Source organism: Nothoprocta perdicaria, unplaced genomic scaffold, assembly GCF_003342845.1.
Source record: "Nothoprocta perdicaria isolate Ctin4 unplaced genomic scaffold, notPer1 scaffold_49, whole genome shotgun sequence".
Taxonomy (NCBI): Eukaryota; Metazoa; Chordata; class Aves; order Tinamiformes; family Tinamidae; genus Nothoprocta; species Nothoprocta perdicaria.
The window spans coordinates 730577-751923 of record NW_020455743.1 but is presented as its reverse complement, the minus strand read 5'-3'; the positions used below and the strand labels follow the sequence as shown (position 1 = coordinate 751923).

Here is a 21347-nt window from a genome sequence, read left to right as displayed (position 1 = left end):
TCAACAAAACTTGCTTAGTTTTCTTCCTCTCCTCCTCTCCTCTCCTCTCTCCTCTCCTCTCCTCTCCACTCCTCATCAGAAGAAAAAATCACACAAAAAATATTATTGAACAAATGAAGAAATTTGGCATCCCTCTGGGGATTCTGGACGTGTTCTAGACATCACTAGACTCTTCAGGTGTTGGTGAAACATATTTTTCTTCTTTTCTTTGCAATGCCAGAATAGCATCTTTTACCTTCCTGGTATGGTAATGGTAATGGTAATGGTAATGTGGTGATGTGGTAATTAGTGGTGCTGAGTCCAGTTGGAGGCCTATAGTCAGTGGTGACCCCTAGGCGTCAGTCCTCGGTCCAGTCCTGTTCAATTTATTCATCAATGACCTGGATGAAGTGACAGAATGCCCCTTCAGCAAGTTTGCTGATGATACCAAGCTGACATGAGTAGCTGATACCACAAAGGGCTGTGCCACCATCCAGAGGGACCTGGACAGACTGCACAACTGGGCAGTGAGAAACCTCATGTGATTCTACAAAGGCAAGGTCCTTCACTTGGGAARGAATAACCCCAGACACCRGAACAGGCTGGAGACTGAACTTCTGGAGAGCTCTGTTGAGAAGGACCTGCCCGTCATGGTGATTGACAAGTTGACCATGAGGCAGCAGTGTGCCCTCATGGCCAAGAAGGTCAATGGGATCCTCGGGTGCATTAAGAAAAGCATCTCCAGCAAGTTCAGGGAGGTGATAGTTCCCCTMTACACAGCCCTGGTGAGGCTGCATCTGGAGACTGTGTCCAGTTCTGGGCTCCCCAGTACAAGAGGGATGTGAAGCTGCAAGAGAGAGTCCAGCKCAGGGCTACGAGGATKATCATGAGCCTGGAACATCTGCCCTATGAGAAAAGGCTGAGGGAGCTGGGCCTACTCAGCGTGAAGAAGAGAAGGCTGAGGGGGGACCTGATCCGTGTCTTCAAATACCTCAAGGGAAGGAGTGAGAAGGATGGTGGCCAGCCAGACACCAGTGGTGGCCACCAATAGCACTAGAGGAAATGGCCACAAACTGAAGCACCAAAAGTTTCACAGGAACTCGAGGAAGAAATTTCCTGGCAGTGAGGGTGGCAGAGCACTGGAATAGGTTGCCAAGAGAGGTTGTGGAGTCTCCTTCCCTGGAGATCTTTAAAACCCGCTTCGATGCAGCCCTGTGCCACATGCTCTAGGKGACCTTGCATGTGCAGGGGGTTAGACTAAATGATCTCTAAAAGTCCCTTCCAACCTTAAGGATTCTATTATTCTATGATTCTACGGCTCCTCGAGCTGCTTTACTTTCTTTTTTTTTCTTCTTTTTTAGGAATTTCTATAGTCTATATGTAGAATTTTTTTATAGATATGAAGACAGAGAAGAACACTGATTCATCTTTTGACCTAAGTATAATAAGTAATTCTTCCAACTCATCAAACAACTAGTACTGAATCTTCCCTAAATCTTTTATGCACAATTTGCATAGTTTCACATCCAGTATAAGTATAATGTGACACAGTATGAAAGTACCTAGATGATCCTTTTAACAACAAAGAACTGAAAACAATGTCTTGGCATAAACCACTTTAGAGRTGCAGAAGGAAGTTGAACATCTGTCTAACAAAGCAGGAATAGGAATCTATTCAAACGTAAGTTGGTAGGGCTTGGTCCATTAGAAGGTTAAATAGTTTTGGAAGATATCTTCACCCAGTCCCCATTACCAGGTCAAACCAGCTATGATAGGAGAGRATATATGTCTTTAAAAAGGTAAAAAATCTTTAGCATAATCATATTCCATTTTCCTTAATGTARCCAGTTTACATGAGGTGGTAGAAATCTAGCACAAAATAACTGGCACAAAATTCCACATGAAAAGATAAATTAAAAAATAAGGAAAACTCATGAAAATTAAATTAAATTTGAATTTGCATAGTGARCCTTTGGATTATAAGACTGAATGTATTTTAAGAGTTAAATCAAAGCAGAGGTATAAACACATAAATTCCATGATGAATGGGACTGGATCTCTAAATTTCAGATCTTGCTATATATAACTGTTTTTTTTTCATTCATTCAACCATCATTCAACTCATTCATTCAACCATCATTTCTACTTAAATATGAAAGGGAAAGGGACAGCAAGAGGAAAAGAAAAAGGACATACTCAAAGATATTACAAATTGCTACAAAGTTTCAATATAAATATCCTCAAGTTTGGTTTATCTATGCCATTTAAGTAGTACATTAAAATATAGTACCTTATAACACATGCATACAGCCCGCTGTCTTGTACTACTGTAGGCCGAAACCAAATGGAGTCTTCTTCTTTGCTCATTCTAGTTCCATCAAAAGCTATAGGTTCCTCGAAATCTCCAGGTCCAGAGCTTTTGTACCACATCAAACTGAGTCCAGCACTTTGGGCTAGGGAGTAATTGGCTCTAATATATCCATAAAACAATGCACATTTTATACGRACAGGTTCTCCCACTAGAACTTGATATTTCTTGTAATCCACAGACCAGTCAGTGCATCCATCAGCTGAAAGAGGGAAAAAAAATGGATTACTAAAGTTTTAGAGAGCACACATGAGACTAGTTATACAGTAAGCATATGAAATCTATGTCCATTGAGTGACAAGTAGTGCTCTTTGATCATTCGAAAATTAACTGCATTTCCACACTGTTAACATCATTTACTGTCTTATGTGGAACAGAGCTATTCTGAGAATTAGTGGTAAATCTTGATAATTTCTGAGATAATGAGCAATTACTCTTTTTTGTCTCTTGTGGAACCCCAGCATGAATTGTTATAAAATATTGGAATCAAATTAGTGCAACACTGAGGCCATGTTGTACACAGACTGTCATAATCAGTGAAACACATTAATCAAAAACCTTCAGGGCAACAATATCAATGAAAGAAGGGAATAATTTTGTCTCGAAAGACATGAGGACAAGGAGCTGTGCCCTGAAGCTGGGAATGTGAAAGTTTGTTTTCGATCCAAAGGAGAAGAAGAAACTGTCTTAACAGCAAGAGCAGTTAAGTTCTGGGAAAATGGCTGAACATATTTTTCATGGATTATTCACAAGCAATTAAGAATCAGAATTAAGACTTAGCATTCCTGACTTTCCAGAAGTACATTACAAATTAATTAAAATGTTTTATATATTTATTTTTTTCTGACTCAGCTAGCAGTAATTCTAGAATAATTATTCACCTGTTTAATAAAGACCAAGCTGTCAATATGGATCAATATAACTCCTAATAACTGCTCCTCAAAAGGGAATACTGGATTTTTTTATAACTATTTTTAATAAAACTAATATAACTATTTTTAATAAAAAGAAAAGCACAAAAAGAACGCATATAGTTTCTACAATGTGTTTTTTAGCCTATCTAAAGCTTAAATTTTGTTGCAAAGGAGTTTAAACAGTGAAAATTCATTACCATTTGCTGTTGTTCAGCTTGAGCTAGTTATTCAACCTCCCACTCCCATATGCTAAATATACACAGTATATACAAAGGACAATGTATTTTATGCTAAAAAAGATAGCTATGTTTGCCCAGAACATTTGGTCTTTGAAGTGGTCATTCCCTTTTTGATTTTACAAGAACTTAGTTTAGGTGAGACCATCAACTTTATCGTATCTAACGTATCTAAGATTATGTGACATGTCTCTTACCCTAGATCTTGTTGAATACTAATATTAAGGGAAAGTTCAAGCTACTACTCTTCAAGATTAAGCAGTACTACCACTTTAAAAACAGAAAATGTTCCCATCTCTTATTTTGAGAGAAAAGCATGCCACTTTAAAGGAATTTTTAAGATTTTTATGTGGATAGCACCACAATACTCATCATACACAATGAAATATGAGACAAACATATTTATATTAGATACCACGGCATACCTAAGAACCTAAGACAATACAATACTGAAAGACAGAAGAAAAAAGTAGAAACATTAGAGTCATTTCATAGAGTGAACAGAATTCATATACTGAAATATTTCATATAGCCTTGGAATGTTTTCCTTATTTAAAGGCCAGAAAAGAATCTATGGCTCTGTTCCAATATTCCTATCCCACAGTCGCTAAAATCAACATTCAGTATTAGACTCCAACAAGAACCAAGATATTTCTGCAGAAATTAAAGTGAATAGAGAAAAGATTACACTATTAGCTTACCAATATGATTTAAGAAATGATCTTCCATTTATTTCAGAATATGTTTACATTTTTGATCATTTCATTTTTACCTTCCTCAAACAGCACTCTCTCTCTGATCAGATTCTATTTCATTCTACTTCTAAATGCTTGAGGCCAAGAATGAATTAAAATGCATCTCTAAGCAATGTTGATTCCATTATATGTTAGCATGTAACAGCCTCATCATACTTTATTATCAAAATGTGATCTTGACTTTCATTGTCTATTCACTATATTTAGGTTTATGTTAGTCTAGTAGACATGTGCTCTCTCAGGATATTCAGTTCTAGTGATCTCCCATCCACTGAGCTTGATGAATACATGAGAATATACTACAGAATAATACCAACCCTATTTCACACTGATATATAAATAAAGGAATAACCATGTAGAACTTGGCTTTATTTCAGCATGATATTCTTCATGAAAAAGTAATAAGCACCGCTCAAATGATATATCATCTCTAATCCAGTTTAGTGAGCCTAGACATACATGCTAGCAGACATTCTACAAGCAAAAAATAAAAGACTTCAAAAATTTTGCACAAATTAAACTTTTAAAGTTCTTGAGTTTTAAAGAGAATGTGAACAAGAAATATTTAGCCATTCTATTTACATTAATGCTCTAAAAGACTAAATTCTAAATTCTAAAAAATCCTGTAATAGTTAAGTTGGATCATTTTTTATGGGAAAAAATACAAATCAAAAACAAATGAAAACTTCATATCACACTGTACAAACAACATTACTTTTTAATGTAACTATTTTCTATTAGTTAGTTTGTTGGCATACTGACTGCTCAGTATGTAATACCAGATGGCTTAAGAGAACAGCAACTCAAGCAAATATGAACACTGGCATGCCCATCATGCCATGGGATTCTATTGTATGTTTTGCCTTAAAACTGAGATTTAGAAACAGATCCTCATTTACTTTTTGTGAAATTTAATTATCCATGACTTCTCTTTAAGATGTACAAAATCAGATAAGATGCAAGTAATGTGACAGGCTGTTATCTGTCAGCTATAAAAGAGAATCCCATGCTTTAAAGCATTGGACAAATTTATCTGGATTTTAGTTATCCAGTAGGCACTGAAGCAATCCATATTCTTATATGATTGGTGACCTTGGTTTATTTTTGCTATGCTAGCCATAACATTCAGTGTTCTCATGTCCTTAAAAATTAGATTATTGTAAATACTCAGAGGATAGGTATTAGAGAGGATTTGCTACCAAACTGGGAGAAGTAGCTGATACCCCTGAGGGYGGTGCCACCATCCAGAGGGACCTGGACAGACTGGACGACTGGGCGGTGAGAAACGTCATGAAGGTCAACAAAAGCAAGTCTGAGGTCCTGCACTTGGGGAGGAATAACCCCAGACACCAGAACAGGCTGGGGATTGATGCTCTGGAGAGCAGCCCCTCAGAGAGGGAGCTGGGTGTCATGGTGTACGACTAGTTGACCATGAAACTGCAGTGTGCCCTGGTGGTCAAGAAGACCAACAGGATCCTGGGGTGCATTAAGAAGAGCATCTCCAGCAAGTCGAGGGTGGTGACTGTCCCCCTCTACGCAGTCCTGGTGAGGCCACATCTGGAGACTGTGTCCAGTTCTGGGCTCCCCAGTACAAGAGGGATGTGGAGCTGCTGGAGAGAGTCCAGCACAGGGCTATGAGGATTATCAGGACCTGGAACATCTGCCCTATGAGGAAAGGCTGAGAGAGCCTCTCTTCATGCCTGTTCAGCATGAAGAAGAGAAGGCTGAGGGGGAACCTGATCAGTGTGCCTAAATACCTCAAGGCAGAGCCAGCCTCTTTTCGGTAGCGACCAGCGGACTAGGGGAAGGGACTAGGACTAGAGGAAACATGCACAAACTGAAGCACCAAAAGTTTCACAGGAACTCGAGGAAAAAGTGAGGGCGACAGAGCTCTGAAACAGCTTGCCAAGAGAGGTTGTGGAATCTCCTTCTCTGCAAATCTTCTCTGTAAAAACCTGCTTAGACACCATCCTGTGTAAAATGATCTGGTGACCCTGCATGGGCTACATGATCTCCAAAGGTCCCTTCCAACCTTAATGAGGCTATGATTATATAAATCTATGATAGTATGCCTGTACTATAATTGACACATCCTACTTATACTCCGTAAAAGGTGCACTGAATACATACGCATTTTTTCAATCTAGAAAAACTTGGATATATGGGAAACCTAATATGGATTTCCAAAATCGTTCAGGCATGGAAGGGTACTTTTTCAAAGATTAGTTGTATTTGTTATGTATTTTACACTTAGGCAAATATTTAGATTTTCCTACTGACATCAGTTCCTTAAATACACTTTATAGTTAGATGTTAAGCACATGCTCCATTGTTTCAGAGATAGGAAAAGACAAGRAAAAGTCTTAATAGTTATAATGTTAGTCTGCTCTTGTCAATATCAAATTGACTGAGGGTTTTGTATTGAGTTTTACAATTAAACTGKGATTCATTTCTATCTTCACTAAGTTTTCTTATTTTTCTTTAATAAGGTTACTACCTAAAGAGAAAAAACGAGTGTTTCCTTTCTTAGTTATATCTGCTGCCACAATACAATCAAAATATACATTTGTGCTGGCATAAAACTATGATGGGAAAAAATATAATCAAGACTTACCAAATGTTAGGCTTTCCCATCTTTATTTCTATTGTCACATCATCAAGCAGTCAATCACATTAATATTACCATTATTATTTTATAAATTGAAAAAAAATACTTGAATAATTTGAAATTTCAGAAGTGCATTCAAATGAAAGTAGAACTGCGTGCAAATGAATGGTTGTAATCTCTGATATCTATTTTCACATGCTGCCAATTATTGCTACACATAATAGCACTATACAGTGATCAGAATGAATATCATTCACTCATTTCCTTGAGTGATTTCCATGTATGAGGTAAACCACACTACATCACCGTCCTAATAATGAGATCGTTCTGCTGGATAAACAAGCTCCCTGGAGGCTGCATCTGGTGATAGGACCCACATAAAATATTTAACATTTCTGACAGGGTCTTCCCTTTCATTTTTAAGGATCATACACATCATTTTCAAGGGAAAATTCAGTACTGAAAAGCAGCAAATTGAGCWCCTAACTCCTCAGCCCATTGCTATAACCCATCTTAGTTTAAAAACTTCAATTCAATTTCTAGCTCTGAAAGATAATAGAAGTCTCCACATTTCCAAGGCATTTGTGGAAATCTGACTTCCTGATCTATCTAAACAATTTAGTTCTGGTATTGGCATTGGTTGAAAACAATTCTCCTAAAATATCCAGAACAGTAATTCAGTAACAGCAAACTCTTCAAAATTTATTGTACTTATTTTCATATAAACCAAAAATTATTGGATTCATTTTTTTTTCATTTATGTGTGCTTTGTCTTCCACTCTTAACCTAATATCCTACAGAAAGGAGGTTTATTCAATGTCGCTGTGTGCCTTGCATTTATTTGTCAGCCACTTTAAGTTTTTCTAAACATATTAGCCATTTGCAACCAAATTTGGCAGGGAAGATAAGATTATTTATTTGGTCTGTGCATCCTTTTAGTTGAAATAAAAGATGAACTCTAATGGGCATGAAGGCATGAAGAAAATGCACTGTAAAGGCAACAAACATTGTTAGCTGAGGAAAAGAATCAGAGAATCACACAGAATCACAGAATGTTCAAGGCTGGAAGGGACCTCTAGAGATCATCTAGTCCAACCTTCCCGCTCAAGCAGGCACACCTACAGCATTTGGCACAGGGTGGCATCCAGGCGGGTTTTGAAGACCTTCAGAGAAGTAGACTCCACAGCCTCCCTGGGCAGCCTCTTCCAGCCTCTGTCACTCTCACACTAAAGAAGTTCCTCTTCACCTGGAGATGGAACTTCATGTGTTTCAATTTATACCCATTACACCTTGTCCTGTCACTGGCCACCAATGAAAAGAGCCCCTTCTTCTCTACATTCACTCTTCAGGTACYTATACATGTTAATCATATCCCCTCTCAGCCTTCTCTTCTCTAGGCTAAACAGGCCCAACCCACTCATTCTCTCCTTGTATGATTGCTATTCCATTCCCTGAATCATGTTGCTCACTGCTGGACCCTCTCTAGAAGCTCCACATCCCTCTTGTACTGGGGAGTCAAGAACTGCACACAATACTCCAGTAATAATATTGGTATATCATGTTGTATAGCAGATAGCAAATTAATTAATCTCTTCCATAATCTCTTATTATCAAAACTGCTTCTGAAAACTCATCCTATTCTCCAGTAGGCTTGTTTTGGAGATTATGGCAGAGATKGAGGATTTCCTCATTTTGGAATAGCAGCTACACTTTATGCCTTTATGCTCTTTCCTCCTAYAAAGAACTCAACTGCATAGGCAATTTTCTGAATATCAGCTGAATCATAATAACTAAACATGTGACAGCTTTCCACTTGCAGTAAAAATAAGGCAATTTAATAGATTAGTTCACAATACACAAGGATTAAAACTAATCAAATTATCACAGATGCCATACAGAGTGCAAACACCTTGCTGCTGTTATTTATCAGTAGAATGGAAATCTCTTTAAGCTGCAGTAATATGACTATGTGACTGGGACCATTTGGAAATGAAACTAATAAGTGCTTCAGAAGAGCTGAGACCCAAATAAATGCTGCTTATTCCAACCAGATTTTGAATCAAAGTATATTTGGCCTTTAAAAGTGCAAAGATTAAAAGCTCTAGGATATAATTAAGTACAGGTAGCCATGAGGTTGCTGCAATGGTACAAACTAGATATTACATATTTCTGTTTATTAATCTGCTCTATACCACTTCTGCTGTTAAAATACTGGTATAGAATTAATATACTGAAACTGTGACTGTGAAACACTACTACCAAAGCATGCTATCTGCATCAAACTCCTATTGATTATAGGGACTGCTTAGAACTTAGAGGTAGTCCTATTAGACACAAATTATAGACATTCATCTACTTAAAGCAAAGTCTGATATGCATTTCTATCTATCTGCACAAATAAATAGAAGCTAAAATGTCATTTTTGTCATTTTTTTTAATTCAGTTTGAATTCAACAAGAGTTTTTAAATAATCTTCATTGTATGTGCATGTCAGGGCTTCATATTTGCGCATACACTAACTCAGAAATAAATTACAGTGCTCCTGGCTAGGAACACAATGTCAATATTTGTATCGATATATTCATCTGACACATACAATGTACCTTCAGAAATGCATTAAATAAGGCTTTGGTGATTAGTGTGTTTTGGAATGTTCTGTGACCTTTTTAAAGCCTTGAGGAAAGAATAAGCTATTGTACCTGCAGGCAGAGGTAATGCCTGCTCCATGGATGGATGTACTGAGACAGTACGGATTTTCCCATGTAGGTTAGGCCAGGATTCGCATGGCACCACTGCCAAATTATGGTAACTAATGATTAAAACAAACAAACAAACAACCCTACCCCTTCCACATAGCTATCTCCTCAGCAGGAGGCTTTAAAATGTAGTTGTCCTTTTAACAGAAAAAGAAAAAAATACATATATAGATACACATATATATACGTTGCTATATGTTGTATGATTATTTGTCTTAACAAGCAGAAAATTTCCTGCAAATATAAGTGAAATAGATACATTTTGGTGTAATATTCTCTGTATAAGCTACAAGTGTCCAAGGTGCAAAAAGGGACAAATTTTCTTTTTCTTTAACACATCCTTTTGATTTCAGGAGTCCTTTAAAAGTTTCTGTGTGAAGCCATCAACAGCAAAAGCAATTCTTRTTATTACCCAGCAGCTTCCTATCAGCACACAGTGCAGCATTTGGGACCATAACAAGCAGAAAACACACACTAACCAAATAAGAAACCAAATGACTACCAAAAGTGGAATAAGGAAAAAGAAATCATGCTGTGTTTTACAAATTGCAGGAAAATCTTCCAGACACATGGAACACAGGGATTATTTGACATCTATCTGCTAAACAAGGAACGTATTTGCTTATGAAACAAATATTCATTGCAACCGAGGAAGTTTTAAGGATATATGTTCTTTTCTTGCAGATACTACCAACTACAAAATGTGGTAGTTTAAAGCCAATAGGAACCGCAGAAAGACTTAGCAAGGAACAACAATATTAGGTGAACTTTAAAGAGAAAATACTAAGTACAGTAAATCTACACTCCAGGGATTATAAAAAGTCATTATAAATCTGTTTGTACTTTTTGTTCATTTCAGATGAACTCATGTTATTATAGCATCTGGCATTTTCCTTCTTTCTTTTTTTTTTTCCATATTAAGTCTGGACGCTAAAGCATGCAAAAGATATTACATTTTGTAAATCTTTGCTCTCTGGCTTGACATTTCCTCTGTTCCCACATACCACATTTGGCACACTTGAGACAGCTTACCAAGGAGAAAGAGGCCATCAGAGTAATACAGTAGTTGAGTACTTTAATCTCATTAGGTAAAGGAAATGAAAATTATTACTATTTGAATTTGAGAAGAAAACTTCGCTCCTTTCACTGAAGCTTACTTTCAAGATCAGCATGAATACTTTGGCTGAAGTGAATCTAAAGAAATCAGAATGGATTTAATTAAGAAATCARATCTTGTGGTATTCAAATGAAAAGTTTCCTTATGTGCTTTCACGGATCAGGTGATGTGCCTCACTGCAATGAATTTCTAAGTCACAAATCAGAACATCAGAGCATTTCCCTTTACCTCTCTATGCTTTGCCCCTGAATGTATGCAAAATAAGAAAAAATAAGATGAAGAGAACAAGACAATGCCCTTTCCAAAATTTCTAACATTTGAATATATTTCACATCCTGATTCAGTGAATATAACAGAAATGTTTTTTTTTTTTTTTTTTTTTTTTTGGAAAGAAATACCAAGAATATTTTCCAAAGGAAACATTTGTCATCTTCAATTCAAAGAAAAGTTTTTTATACATATATATTTTTTTTTATTCTGGTTGAACAGACAGAGACAATATTTACTTTATCATGGGACTGCATTTCTGTATTGTGCCATAAGGCCTTGGCAACAGTCAGTCAGGTCAAATGGCTTAAGTTTTCCATAAACATGATAATCATCTCACATAAAATACCTGCAGTCATAAAACATCCATAAATGATGGAAAATATTTAAAGAAGTAGGCAAAGAGTTCTCAGCAATAAGAAGTGTTTAGGCTTCGGACATCTGAATCACAATTTTCAAGATAAAAAGGAAACATAATTTTATGCTGATTTACTTCAAAAATTGCTTTAATTCACTTCCAGATGAAATGCCACAAATTGGGTCAAACTTACTTCAAAAGTTACGTTTCTGCTTCCAATCTGTCTGAGGGACCTGTCCTGTTCCACGTAATGTTGCATACACCCATTTAAAATTCAATTATTACAGGCAGGAATGACYATCAAAAATATATTCAGTTTTGTTTCAAAAAGAGAGTCTTCCACTATCTGTATAATTATAAGGTTGCATATAAGACAGACATACTGAATCCTTGGTGACATTTCTCAAGGCAGGAAAGAGAATTCAGCACAGTGGTGGGCTCCTACTTCATTTTTTTCACCTGTGTTCAGCCTGCATGTTGAACATTTGTACTATATTTACAGAGCATTCATCCCATTCCTATTTTTGTTGCTAATCATCCAGASAGAAGTTTCTTCCTCCTCAGTGTCATAGTTAGGCTGGTAGATGGGAAATCATCTGCTAGAAATAGCTAGCAGATAGCTGACAGCTAGTCATAATCAAAAAACACCGGCTAGTAGATACAGTTATCTCTAAAGGCAGAGAAATTTGTGCATCAAAACTGGGATGAAATTTAAAACCTTGACAGGTTTTAAAGATTACCTTGACATCAAAAAAGAATTTTCAGATTAGGACTGTGTGGTCTTTTTTTATAGCTGTCACCTTTCCTTACACTACGCACAACAATTGCTTTCATTTCTCCTAAATAAGTAAGTAACTGTTTGGAATCATTTGAAAATTCTCTAATGCAAAAAAATAAATGGAAGTGCCTATGCTATTTATAACTAAAATAGTCTACAAGCTCATACTAAGTCATTCCAGTCACTGAAGGAATGAACATTTTTATAAAAGAATTCAATGAAATTAAAAAGGATTGTAAGAGCGCCTTATAACCCAAACATTCCACTGAGAGAAACTTTTATTGAGTGATGCTTCTCTCTRATCTCTGCACAGGCTTTATACTACCTCAAAGGCACTAAGGTAAAGAAAACGCTGGTATATTTTTCAAGATAAGGTCACAGGGTTGAAATAGTTTTTGATCTGTAATTGTTTAAAATTTCTTCAGGGATTGTTCAATTTAGTAGATAATCCACCTTCCATCCACTGTCTGTCTCCCGCTCTGCACATATATGCTCACATAAACACACACTTTAATTATTAATGATGAGTTCTGCTGAACTGAGTTGGGATTACTGATGAGACTGAAATTTCAGCACAACCTGGAACTGTGCAAGCCCCGGGTCACTGGAGTTATCACCTGCTGCTAGTAATGTATGAGAAGTAAAAACACAGACTCAGATTTATGCCAGAAGAAAGGAGAGGTGACTAAAACAGACAAATAGGCATTTATCCCATCATCCACAGAGTCAGTAACTGAATTTATTCTGTTTATACATCCAAAGGAAGAGGGAGAAAGGACTAGTGCATGTTTCTTGCTAGAAAAAGGTAATCCTTCCTCTTTTTTTCCCTCCCTAAAACAGGAATAACCTCCAAAAAGAGTTCATATTATCTCCCCCAAGCTCTCCTTTTCTGAGACCCATGATATTTAGGACACTTGAATTTAGAAAACTTTCAAATATTCAATTTATGCATTTGATTAATTTACTGTATCATTAGTGTAAGTTCTTCCTCCTTTATTTTCTTTCTAGAGAGGACTGTCATATCTGGTAGAAAGACATAAGGAGATATAGGACAGCCTAAAAGTACAGCATTCACTTTTGAATTTCTAACTATTCAAAAAGAGGAGATTTTACAATACAGGAGACTGCAAAGTTCTTTGTGACAACCAAGATATTAATTTTGCCTGGACTTTCTGCAAATTCTGTTAATTCAAATTAAAATACCTTGCGCACTCTAGTTTTATGATTATGTGATTATATACACATGTATTCTGACTGGGGAAAAAAGTAGAAACAGCATATACTCATTTATAATGCAAGGCAAGGTGAGCTCACTTACCCTGACCTGAGCTACTAGGCATGTCAGCCCCTTATTAGTACAGTCCCTAGATTGTCAAATTTTATAGAGTACTGGAACAGGTTGCCAGGAGAGGTTGTGGAGTCTCCTTCTGTGCAAATCTTCAAAACCCGCTTGAACGCAACTCTGTGCCACATGCTCTAGGTGACCCTGCTTGAGCAAGGGGCGTTGGCCTAAATGATCTCCAGAGGTCCCTTCCAACCTTAAGGATTCTATGATTCTGTGATTCTAGATTGTGAGCAACTCTGTGCTAGTAAGAGTATGAAGGCTGAAGTTCAGAGAGCTGCAAAGCTCACAACTACCAGTGCTGGCATCTCAGGGCAAAGTATAATTTCTACTTGTGTTTTGAAGAGCAGTTCGGTTTCAGGAAATACTCAAGGAAGTTGCATTAACCTAGTTGCATTCTTTTTTTCTTTTTTTTTTAATGACATGCACCCTTCATCCCTGCCGCTAGGTTTTGGGTCAAGTGTCATTTGTTTCTCCACTTTACAATAATAAATTAGTGCTATACCAGGAGCTCAGAATGTCTGCTCACATGGCATTTTTGCGGCACATTAACCAAGCAGTAGGAGAAATCATGTGTGTCTCCCAGTTGACTTGTGAGTCTTGTTTTACACTTGGGATTGTAAATAGACTAAGAAATAGTATTTATCAAGCTTTCCCTCAAGACAGTTTTCTCAATATCAAGGAAAATTTGTGTTTGGTAATAAAATTGACTCCAGCTGAGCAATGCTTCCTACACTGCTGTGTTGCTATATGTAAGTAAATTTAGCTCTTATAAGGGTCATCAGCAGTTTAATTATCACCTTTCTCTAAGGTTTGACCTTTAGTGGCAGTAAAAATACCTGAGGAAAAAGTTTAATTATGCCTGTTGCTCAGCTACAGGAAATGAAGTTCCATCCATTCCATCATCATCAAGAGATTATATGTCTATTGAAAAGATCTGACTAATATGAATGATCCTGAAGTGAAAGATTCCATTAGAAATCCATTTTCTTTCAGCCACTCTCTGAATTTAAGGTTAAAAAATTTCTATATGATTATTTTTGTTTATAAAAAGTCATAATATGATGGCCAGGCTAACAAACAGTGAGCCAGGATTAAGAAAACATAACATAAATATGTCCTGAAATAGTAACTGCTAACCAGATCTTTAATGTTGCACCAACCAAAAATAGCAGCCAAAAAAATAAAACATATGACATACATGTGTCATATGTGTGAACTTTGATGGAATTATACCTCACTATCTGGCACATGGTATATTATTTCACACGCATAATAAAGCAAGTGAAATTGGATGATACACATAACTAATAATCCCAAGATCTGCACAACACTCGTTTTTAAGAGCCTTGTCTTCTGTTTCCTCGGAAAAGATTCTGTGAAAGGTGAAAGAAGAAAGATAGAAAGGCTGTTTTTAATAACAGGGATCAAATGCTCAAAATTAAAATGAAGGTCTCATAATTAATTTGAAACATTTCACATAATTACATATGTACTCTAAATTACATGGCTCTTTACTACTATAGAAATATTATGTTATTCCATAGTTAAGGCTATCTTAAGATTTGCACTTAAAGCAGGATCAGAATCCTTCTATTTCATACTTCATTGATTGAATCTATTTTCCCAATTAAACACAATCCTCAGTGCAGACCTGTTTTTTTTTTTTTTTTTTTTCCCCCCCCCCCCGGAAAAAAACCATCTTTCACATAAAAATGAATAAATAAATTGATCCCTTCTGGATTCCTCCTTCAAATGTCAAAAATACTACTATTTTTCTTCTCAAATTTCACCATAATCTCACATTTCAAACTCACATTACGTGAACAGGGACATAAGCACAGTTTGGATAGGCCAATTTCCAAAACACTTTATCCCATTAGTACATTAGAATCACCATGTAATGTAGAACCAGAGACCTGAGAACTTCTATTTTTCTACTGTTCAGTGTCTCACCCTGTCTCTGTGACTAGGATGTATCTTCAGGTTTTTAAAGTGAGAGCTGCAGAGTCTTCTATAAAGTTATCTGTTCAGTTCATTGAAATTCACTGTTTGTGAAATTGGGTCAATCTTAGTCATAATTCCTTTTTGAAGGAAAGTTGGAAAGGAAAACAAGAAGACAGTATTAAGTATGTAACCCTTAAGAATATTTGTATTTTTCTATTTGAAATTATTTTATTCTGTGTTCATAATGTTGTGTGATAAAATGTAATTTTATGTAGACTATCAGTGTCAAAATTTTCTAGACATGAACACCTCTTTTCTTTGTGACAAAATGGCACATACAGTTGTTATTCATAACTAATTTGGAGTTTAACTGTACCCTCCTTCACAAAAATGTATTGCCAGGGAAATGCATTATCCAGCAAAAAATCTCACTAACTTTGCAAAACTTTCTCCATAATGATTAGCTTGAATGGAAGCCTTAACTTCTCACTCAGGAGGGTCAAAACTCATGGAGCACTTCATTTCTCCCCTCTCAGCACTGTTTTTTTCTAAAAAATGGAGAAGCTCAGCTTCAAGCACTGTAAAAAGACAAATCAATGACTGCCAGACATGCATTGAAGAGTTTTTGGTGGTGGTGTTTTTTTYCCCCTTTGCAAAGGGGAAATATAATGTTTTTCTTTTGTTCTTTGAGAGATTTGGGTCAAAAGCTCCTCCCTTACAGGATACTCCTGTAAATCATATTCCAAAATTAGTTTAAACTTTAAATGCATTTGTGATCTGTCTACATCTACATTCATCTCTACCTGCAAGTGTATCTCATTTATTGTCTCTTATCTTCAACAAGCAATTTGGAAAGTTTGATACAACCACCTCATATTCATCTCTTGTGTTTATCTGAAACACAAAAGAGAAAAACAGCTAAAATCAATGAGATATATTTTGATGAATGCAATACATGGAACATTTTCCTTTTTGATTAGGTAAGAAAATAACATATTTTTGACATAATAATATGGTATTTTATTTTAGAATATTCTAAAAATCTAGGGGAAAGTGTACTTTAAAAAAAAAATAGAAACCAGCAGCACTGAAAATAATTGCTTCAAGCCATGATTATATAAGTAGGCTGCTATTAGGTAAGACTAGCATTATCACAATTAAAAGACCACATTACTAATTTTAATAAATCCCTAAAAATTTTTTTTTAATTTTGTTTTTGTGTCCCTAAATACGGTCATATCACATCACTCTGATATTCCTTTGAAGGTTTTCTTTTCTTGATAATGGAAAGCCAACAGATTTCACCTATATGATAATTGACTTTTCCATGGTAGTTTTATTTAAACTTAAGTGTAGCAACATTTAAATGCACAGTTCAGATATTTGTTAAATATCTSTTTATAAAAGCATGGCTTTTCTTCTTTCAAAGTCCTAATTCCCCTATTCTCTTAATTCCCCTGTTCCCCTTCCAACCTTTCTCCAAAAAAAAAAAAAAAAAAAAAAAAAAAAAAAAGACTCTATGGCTACACAGAATCACACAGAATCACTCAGAATATTCAAGGTTTCAAGAGACCTCTAGAGATCATTTAGTCCCACCTTCCCGCTCAAGCACACCTACAGCATGTGGCACAGGGTGGCATCCAGGTGGGTTTTGAAGACCTCCAGAGAAGGAGACTCCACAACCTCCCTGGGCAGCCTGTTCCAGGGCTCTGTCACCCTCACAGTAAAGAAGTTCCTCTTCACCTGGAGAWGGAACCTCCTGTGTTTCAGCTTATGCCCATTTCTCCTTGTCCTATCGCTGGCCACCAATGAGAAGAGCTTGTCCCCTTCTTCCCTGCCTTCTCCCTTCATGAGCTTATACAYGTTAATCATATCCTCTCTCAGCCTTCTCTTCTCCAGAGAAAACAGGCCCAACTCACTTAGTCTCTCCTCATATGAGAGATGTTCCATTCCCTTAATCATCTTAGTTGTTCTTCGCTGGACCCTCTCTAGGAGCTCCACATCCCCCTTGTCCTGGGGAGCCCAGAACTGCACACAGTATTCCAGGTGCGGCCTCACCAGAGCTGAGTAGACTCAGTAGCTGAGTAGACTACCAGTCTCCAAAAATCTATTCTTGGCAGCTGTTAAACAAGATTCAAGCTAGCCAGCTTGTCTGATTCAGAAAAAAAAAAAACAGACAATAAAATCAACCTGAGGGCTCATTTGTAGCCTCAATGCTACATGGTTATTCTGCTTAAAAACATTTAAAAATCCACAGATGTGGACATATTACAGTAGATCTGTTTCACAGTGAAAAATAAATTAGCATCTTTCTAGAAAATGATGGTCTGTTGTGTACTTTGCCCTTTCTTCGAAGCCCATTCCAGTTTTCATTCAATTTTAATTCCTGTTTAGTTCTATTTTTCCAAAGAGTGAACAATTCAGGGACTGCAACTCTGAACTTCATGGTTTCTAGTTTGTGAAAAACATATGTGTTCTAGTTGGTGTTCTTGCCAAGACAAATACAATGTAAAGACAGATTTTCATTATTAAGCCTGCTTTGTCAAATTCGGATTTTCAGAGACCCTGAATTCAGTAATAACATTATTTGTTATAAGAGATTAGGCAAACAACTGCTAATTAAATCGCTGGACAACAGCCAAGCTATCACTGCTAAACAAGAGTTACCTGAACCTCAAGCAGAGGCAAAAGGTGCTACTTTAAATATACGTCTCTATTTTTTCACTCCACCAAACCTTTTGGATAATGCAGTCATGAAGCTGGGAAACACAATGGATTTTATGTTTTATTTTTGAAAACAGTTCATGATAGAGTTGAACTGAAAAATAAAAAACAAGAAAACAACATAACACGATACCCTCAATAACATAAACCCAGCACCTCAACAAATACATACCCTTTAAAAGTTCTATATATTTCTGTGAGGCAAGGCCACTATATTGACCCTTCCAGTTGTACMAAAGTTTTCTTTTACAGTCTGTAAATTAATATAATTAGTTAGCGACTCCAGTTGATCGCTGATAATTCTGGTGTCCATAAATTACAAAACACTATAGTAATGTAATAAATGATAAGATAAAATATAGTTTGGTGAAAGCAAAAGGCCTGCATTCACAGACATACAAACTACCTCACTGTACCTCACTGACCATTTTGCAACACTCAGTAGCTAATGTGAATCCACATTCCACAAAATTCTTTTTCTCCAGGGAAGACAGAATCTGTGGGTTGCATGAGCTTTTGGCACAAAAATATCTATGAATGAAGCCATACAGGAAGTTTCATGTTTCCTTTTGTGAATATCTAAAATGGGACTTGAGCACTAGGAAAATTTTAAGTCTTCTAAATGTCTTAACAATTTTGAAATGGATCTTCACTTGGATATTTAAATCAGCATTTGTTACATGTTCATTATAAATGCAGTGAAGTCCCTGTTTGGATGAAAAGGTGTATTTCTAAAGCGCAGGTATTCTCTTCCTTGAAGAAAAAGATGCTACACTCAATTTTTAAGATGGAGGCTTCATTTTCCATTCCATTAAGCTCCTCTGTATGTAAAGTACAAAATAGCATTTAGTGAAAAGAAATGGGAAATATTAGTTAAATGAGCTTACTCAACAGCTCCAAACATGTAAATCTAGACAAGTAAAAACAGATATTGTAAAGCAAAAGTGCAAATAAAAACAATAACAATAACTTCTCTTGAATTGCACAGCCTGATAATTTTCTGAACTACTGAAATACAACTACGATATGAAAGGAAGCTTACACAAGGCTTGGACTGAACAGAGTGGAGGGGGAAAAAAAAAGAAAAAAAAAAGAAAGAAAAAGAACATTTTTCAGTGTCCTAAGTAACAACTCACAATGCAAAAGCAATGTGGAGTTGGCAACAAGAGCAAAAATATTGGAAAGAAAGTTAGAGGATAATTAAAAAATTAAATATTTTGTACCAGTTTCAGCTACTACTAAAGCATTATTTTAACCTCTATTTTTTTTTTTTTTTACTTTCATCACACTAATACAATAGCAGTAGACCAGTATAAAACCAGTCATAACGCACATTTTTGCATTATTTGCTGTCTTAAAACTTTTCTGTGACAAGTTGCCAGAAAATGAGTGTTCATCATCATTCTATCTTGGATCAAAGTCTACTTCATGACACTCATAACATCAAGAATTCATGATATAACAAATTCTGTATAAAGAATTCAGATGGAGAAATGGGATCATGCCTGGAGTCAGAGCTAACAGCCCAAAAATGCAATAATATGTCCTTATGCTGCTGGGCAGCAAGTCCTTCTCTCCATTGGTTGCAGAATAAAATTTCTTAAAATCCCAGAAGAGAGATTCCTGGTTTTCGCAAGACAGAGAAGCTTCATAAGGAAGCGATTTCCCCCAAAACAGCCCCCTTGAATCAGGAGCGTAACACACAATTCAGTAAGTCCCATATTGGCATTGCTAGTAAGCGCCCTCAGACTTTGGGCCAGCTCTGCAGAGCCTCAGGATGTGTCAGCTTTGAGCTAGGCATCTCTTGGATGGGCCTTTATGGGCTTTCTTTGAGCTTGGTTTGCTCTTACAGAAGTTTTCTAATGGCAAAGTGGCTTCCGACTAATTCATTTCACTTTTGAAGAATACCATCTTATTATAGGAAGTACTAGTGAAAATATTTATATACATATAGGTGATGATAACAAGTAATTACTTTGGGATGCAATATGGAGTTGCAGACCAGTGAAAACACAACAAGACATACAAGTCTGTTAGAAACAGAGAGATGGCCCTAAGGAGAGCGTGGAGTGAGGAAGAAGAGGCCACCAGTATTGTGCTCCTCCAGGCAAAGAGGAGGAAGGCTTCATGCCATGATCGTTGTGCTCTTCCCAATGAAGGACACGGGGGCTGATGCTATGCTATGAGTCTCCCCAGCCCCATACACTCTGAGGCCATCAGCCTCAAGACCCATGGTAATAGTGGAGGCATGAGAAGGAGAGACATGGATGCTAGGAAGCACGTGTGTCACCATTAACTTTACTATTTAAACTGTAGTTTTAGCATTTTTTTCTGCTCCTCAGTAGCAATCTGATATAGATAATAATTTTTCCAGTGACAATCAAATATGCTATTAATGAAAAACAGCAATTGACAGCATTTGCAAAGGTTTATACAGGTTACAAAGAGAGGTTGTGGAATCTCCTTCTCTGGAGATACTCAGAAACAGTCTGGACGCAATCCTGTGCCACAATCTCTAGGTGACCCTGTATGTRCAGGGGAGGTTGGACTAGATGATCTCTAAAGGTCCCTTCCAACATTAATGATTCTATGATTCTATAAAACAACAGTCTTTTTCCCTCGAATATAGATATTGTACATCTGAAACTTGTTAAACATACACATGGAGGAAATAGCACAAAAGAGAGCACAACATGAAAACATCTCTTTTGATACAAAGAATGAACTTATTGTGATTTTTCAGGTAGATTAAAAAAAAGTCTCTAAAACGCTGCAGCCTTTTCTTATTACCTACACTTTCCCTTCTATTTCCATTTGTAATGGGGATTCAGAATTCCGTTATATGAATACTTTTAATCATTTAGTTCCAAAATCTTATTACTCAAAGATAAGTGACAATCTACAGTCTGGGCCATTTACACAAACAACATAAAATTAACAATGCATGTAATAAGCAAGTTTTTATCTGTATTCAATTTCCCTTTTACACAGGAATGATTAGCTCAATTTTCATAATTTCATATGACAAGCTGTCAAAAATGTCCTTTATTCCTTCCTGATTTATCTTGAAAAAGCACTACCTCTCTCATATTAAATTACTCAAAATCAGTAACTGGAATATTTAGTGTACTTTCAAAAAAATCCAAAATAAACAAGGGGATTAAAAAAAAAAAAAGAAAAAAAAAAAGAAAAAAAAAA

General features: G+C 36.3%; 1 protein-coding gene across 1 annotated transcript in view; it reads right to left on the bottom strand.

Moving 5' to 3' along the window:
• Positions 1-21347, bottom strand: part of IL1RAPL1 (interleukin 1 receptor accessory protein like 1) — a 701170-nt gene that overhangs the window by 327183 nt on the left and 352640 nt on the right. Inside the window, exon 3 of the mRNA XM_026047316.1 lies at positions 2270-2549. Within this exon, the coding sequence (XP_025903101.1) occupies positions 2270-2549 (280 nt within the window). The remainder of the gene's footprint in view (positions 1-2269; positions 2550-21347) is intronic.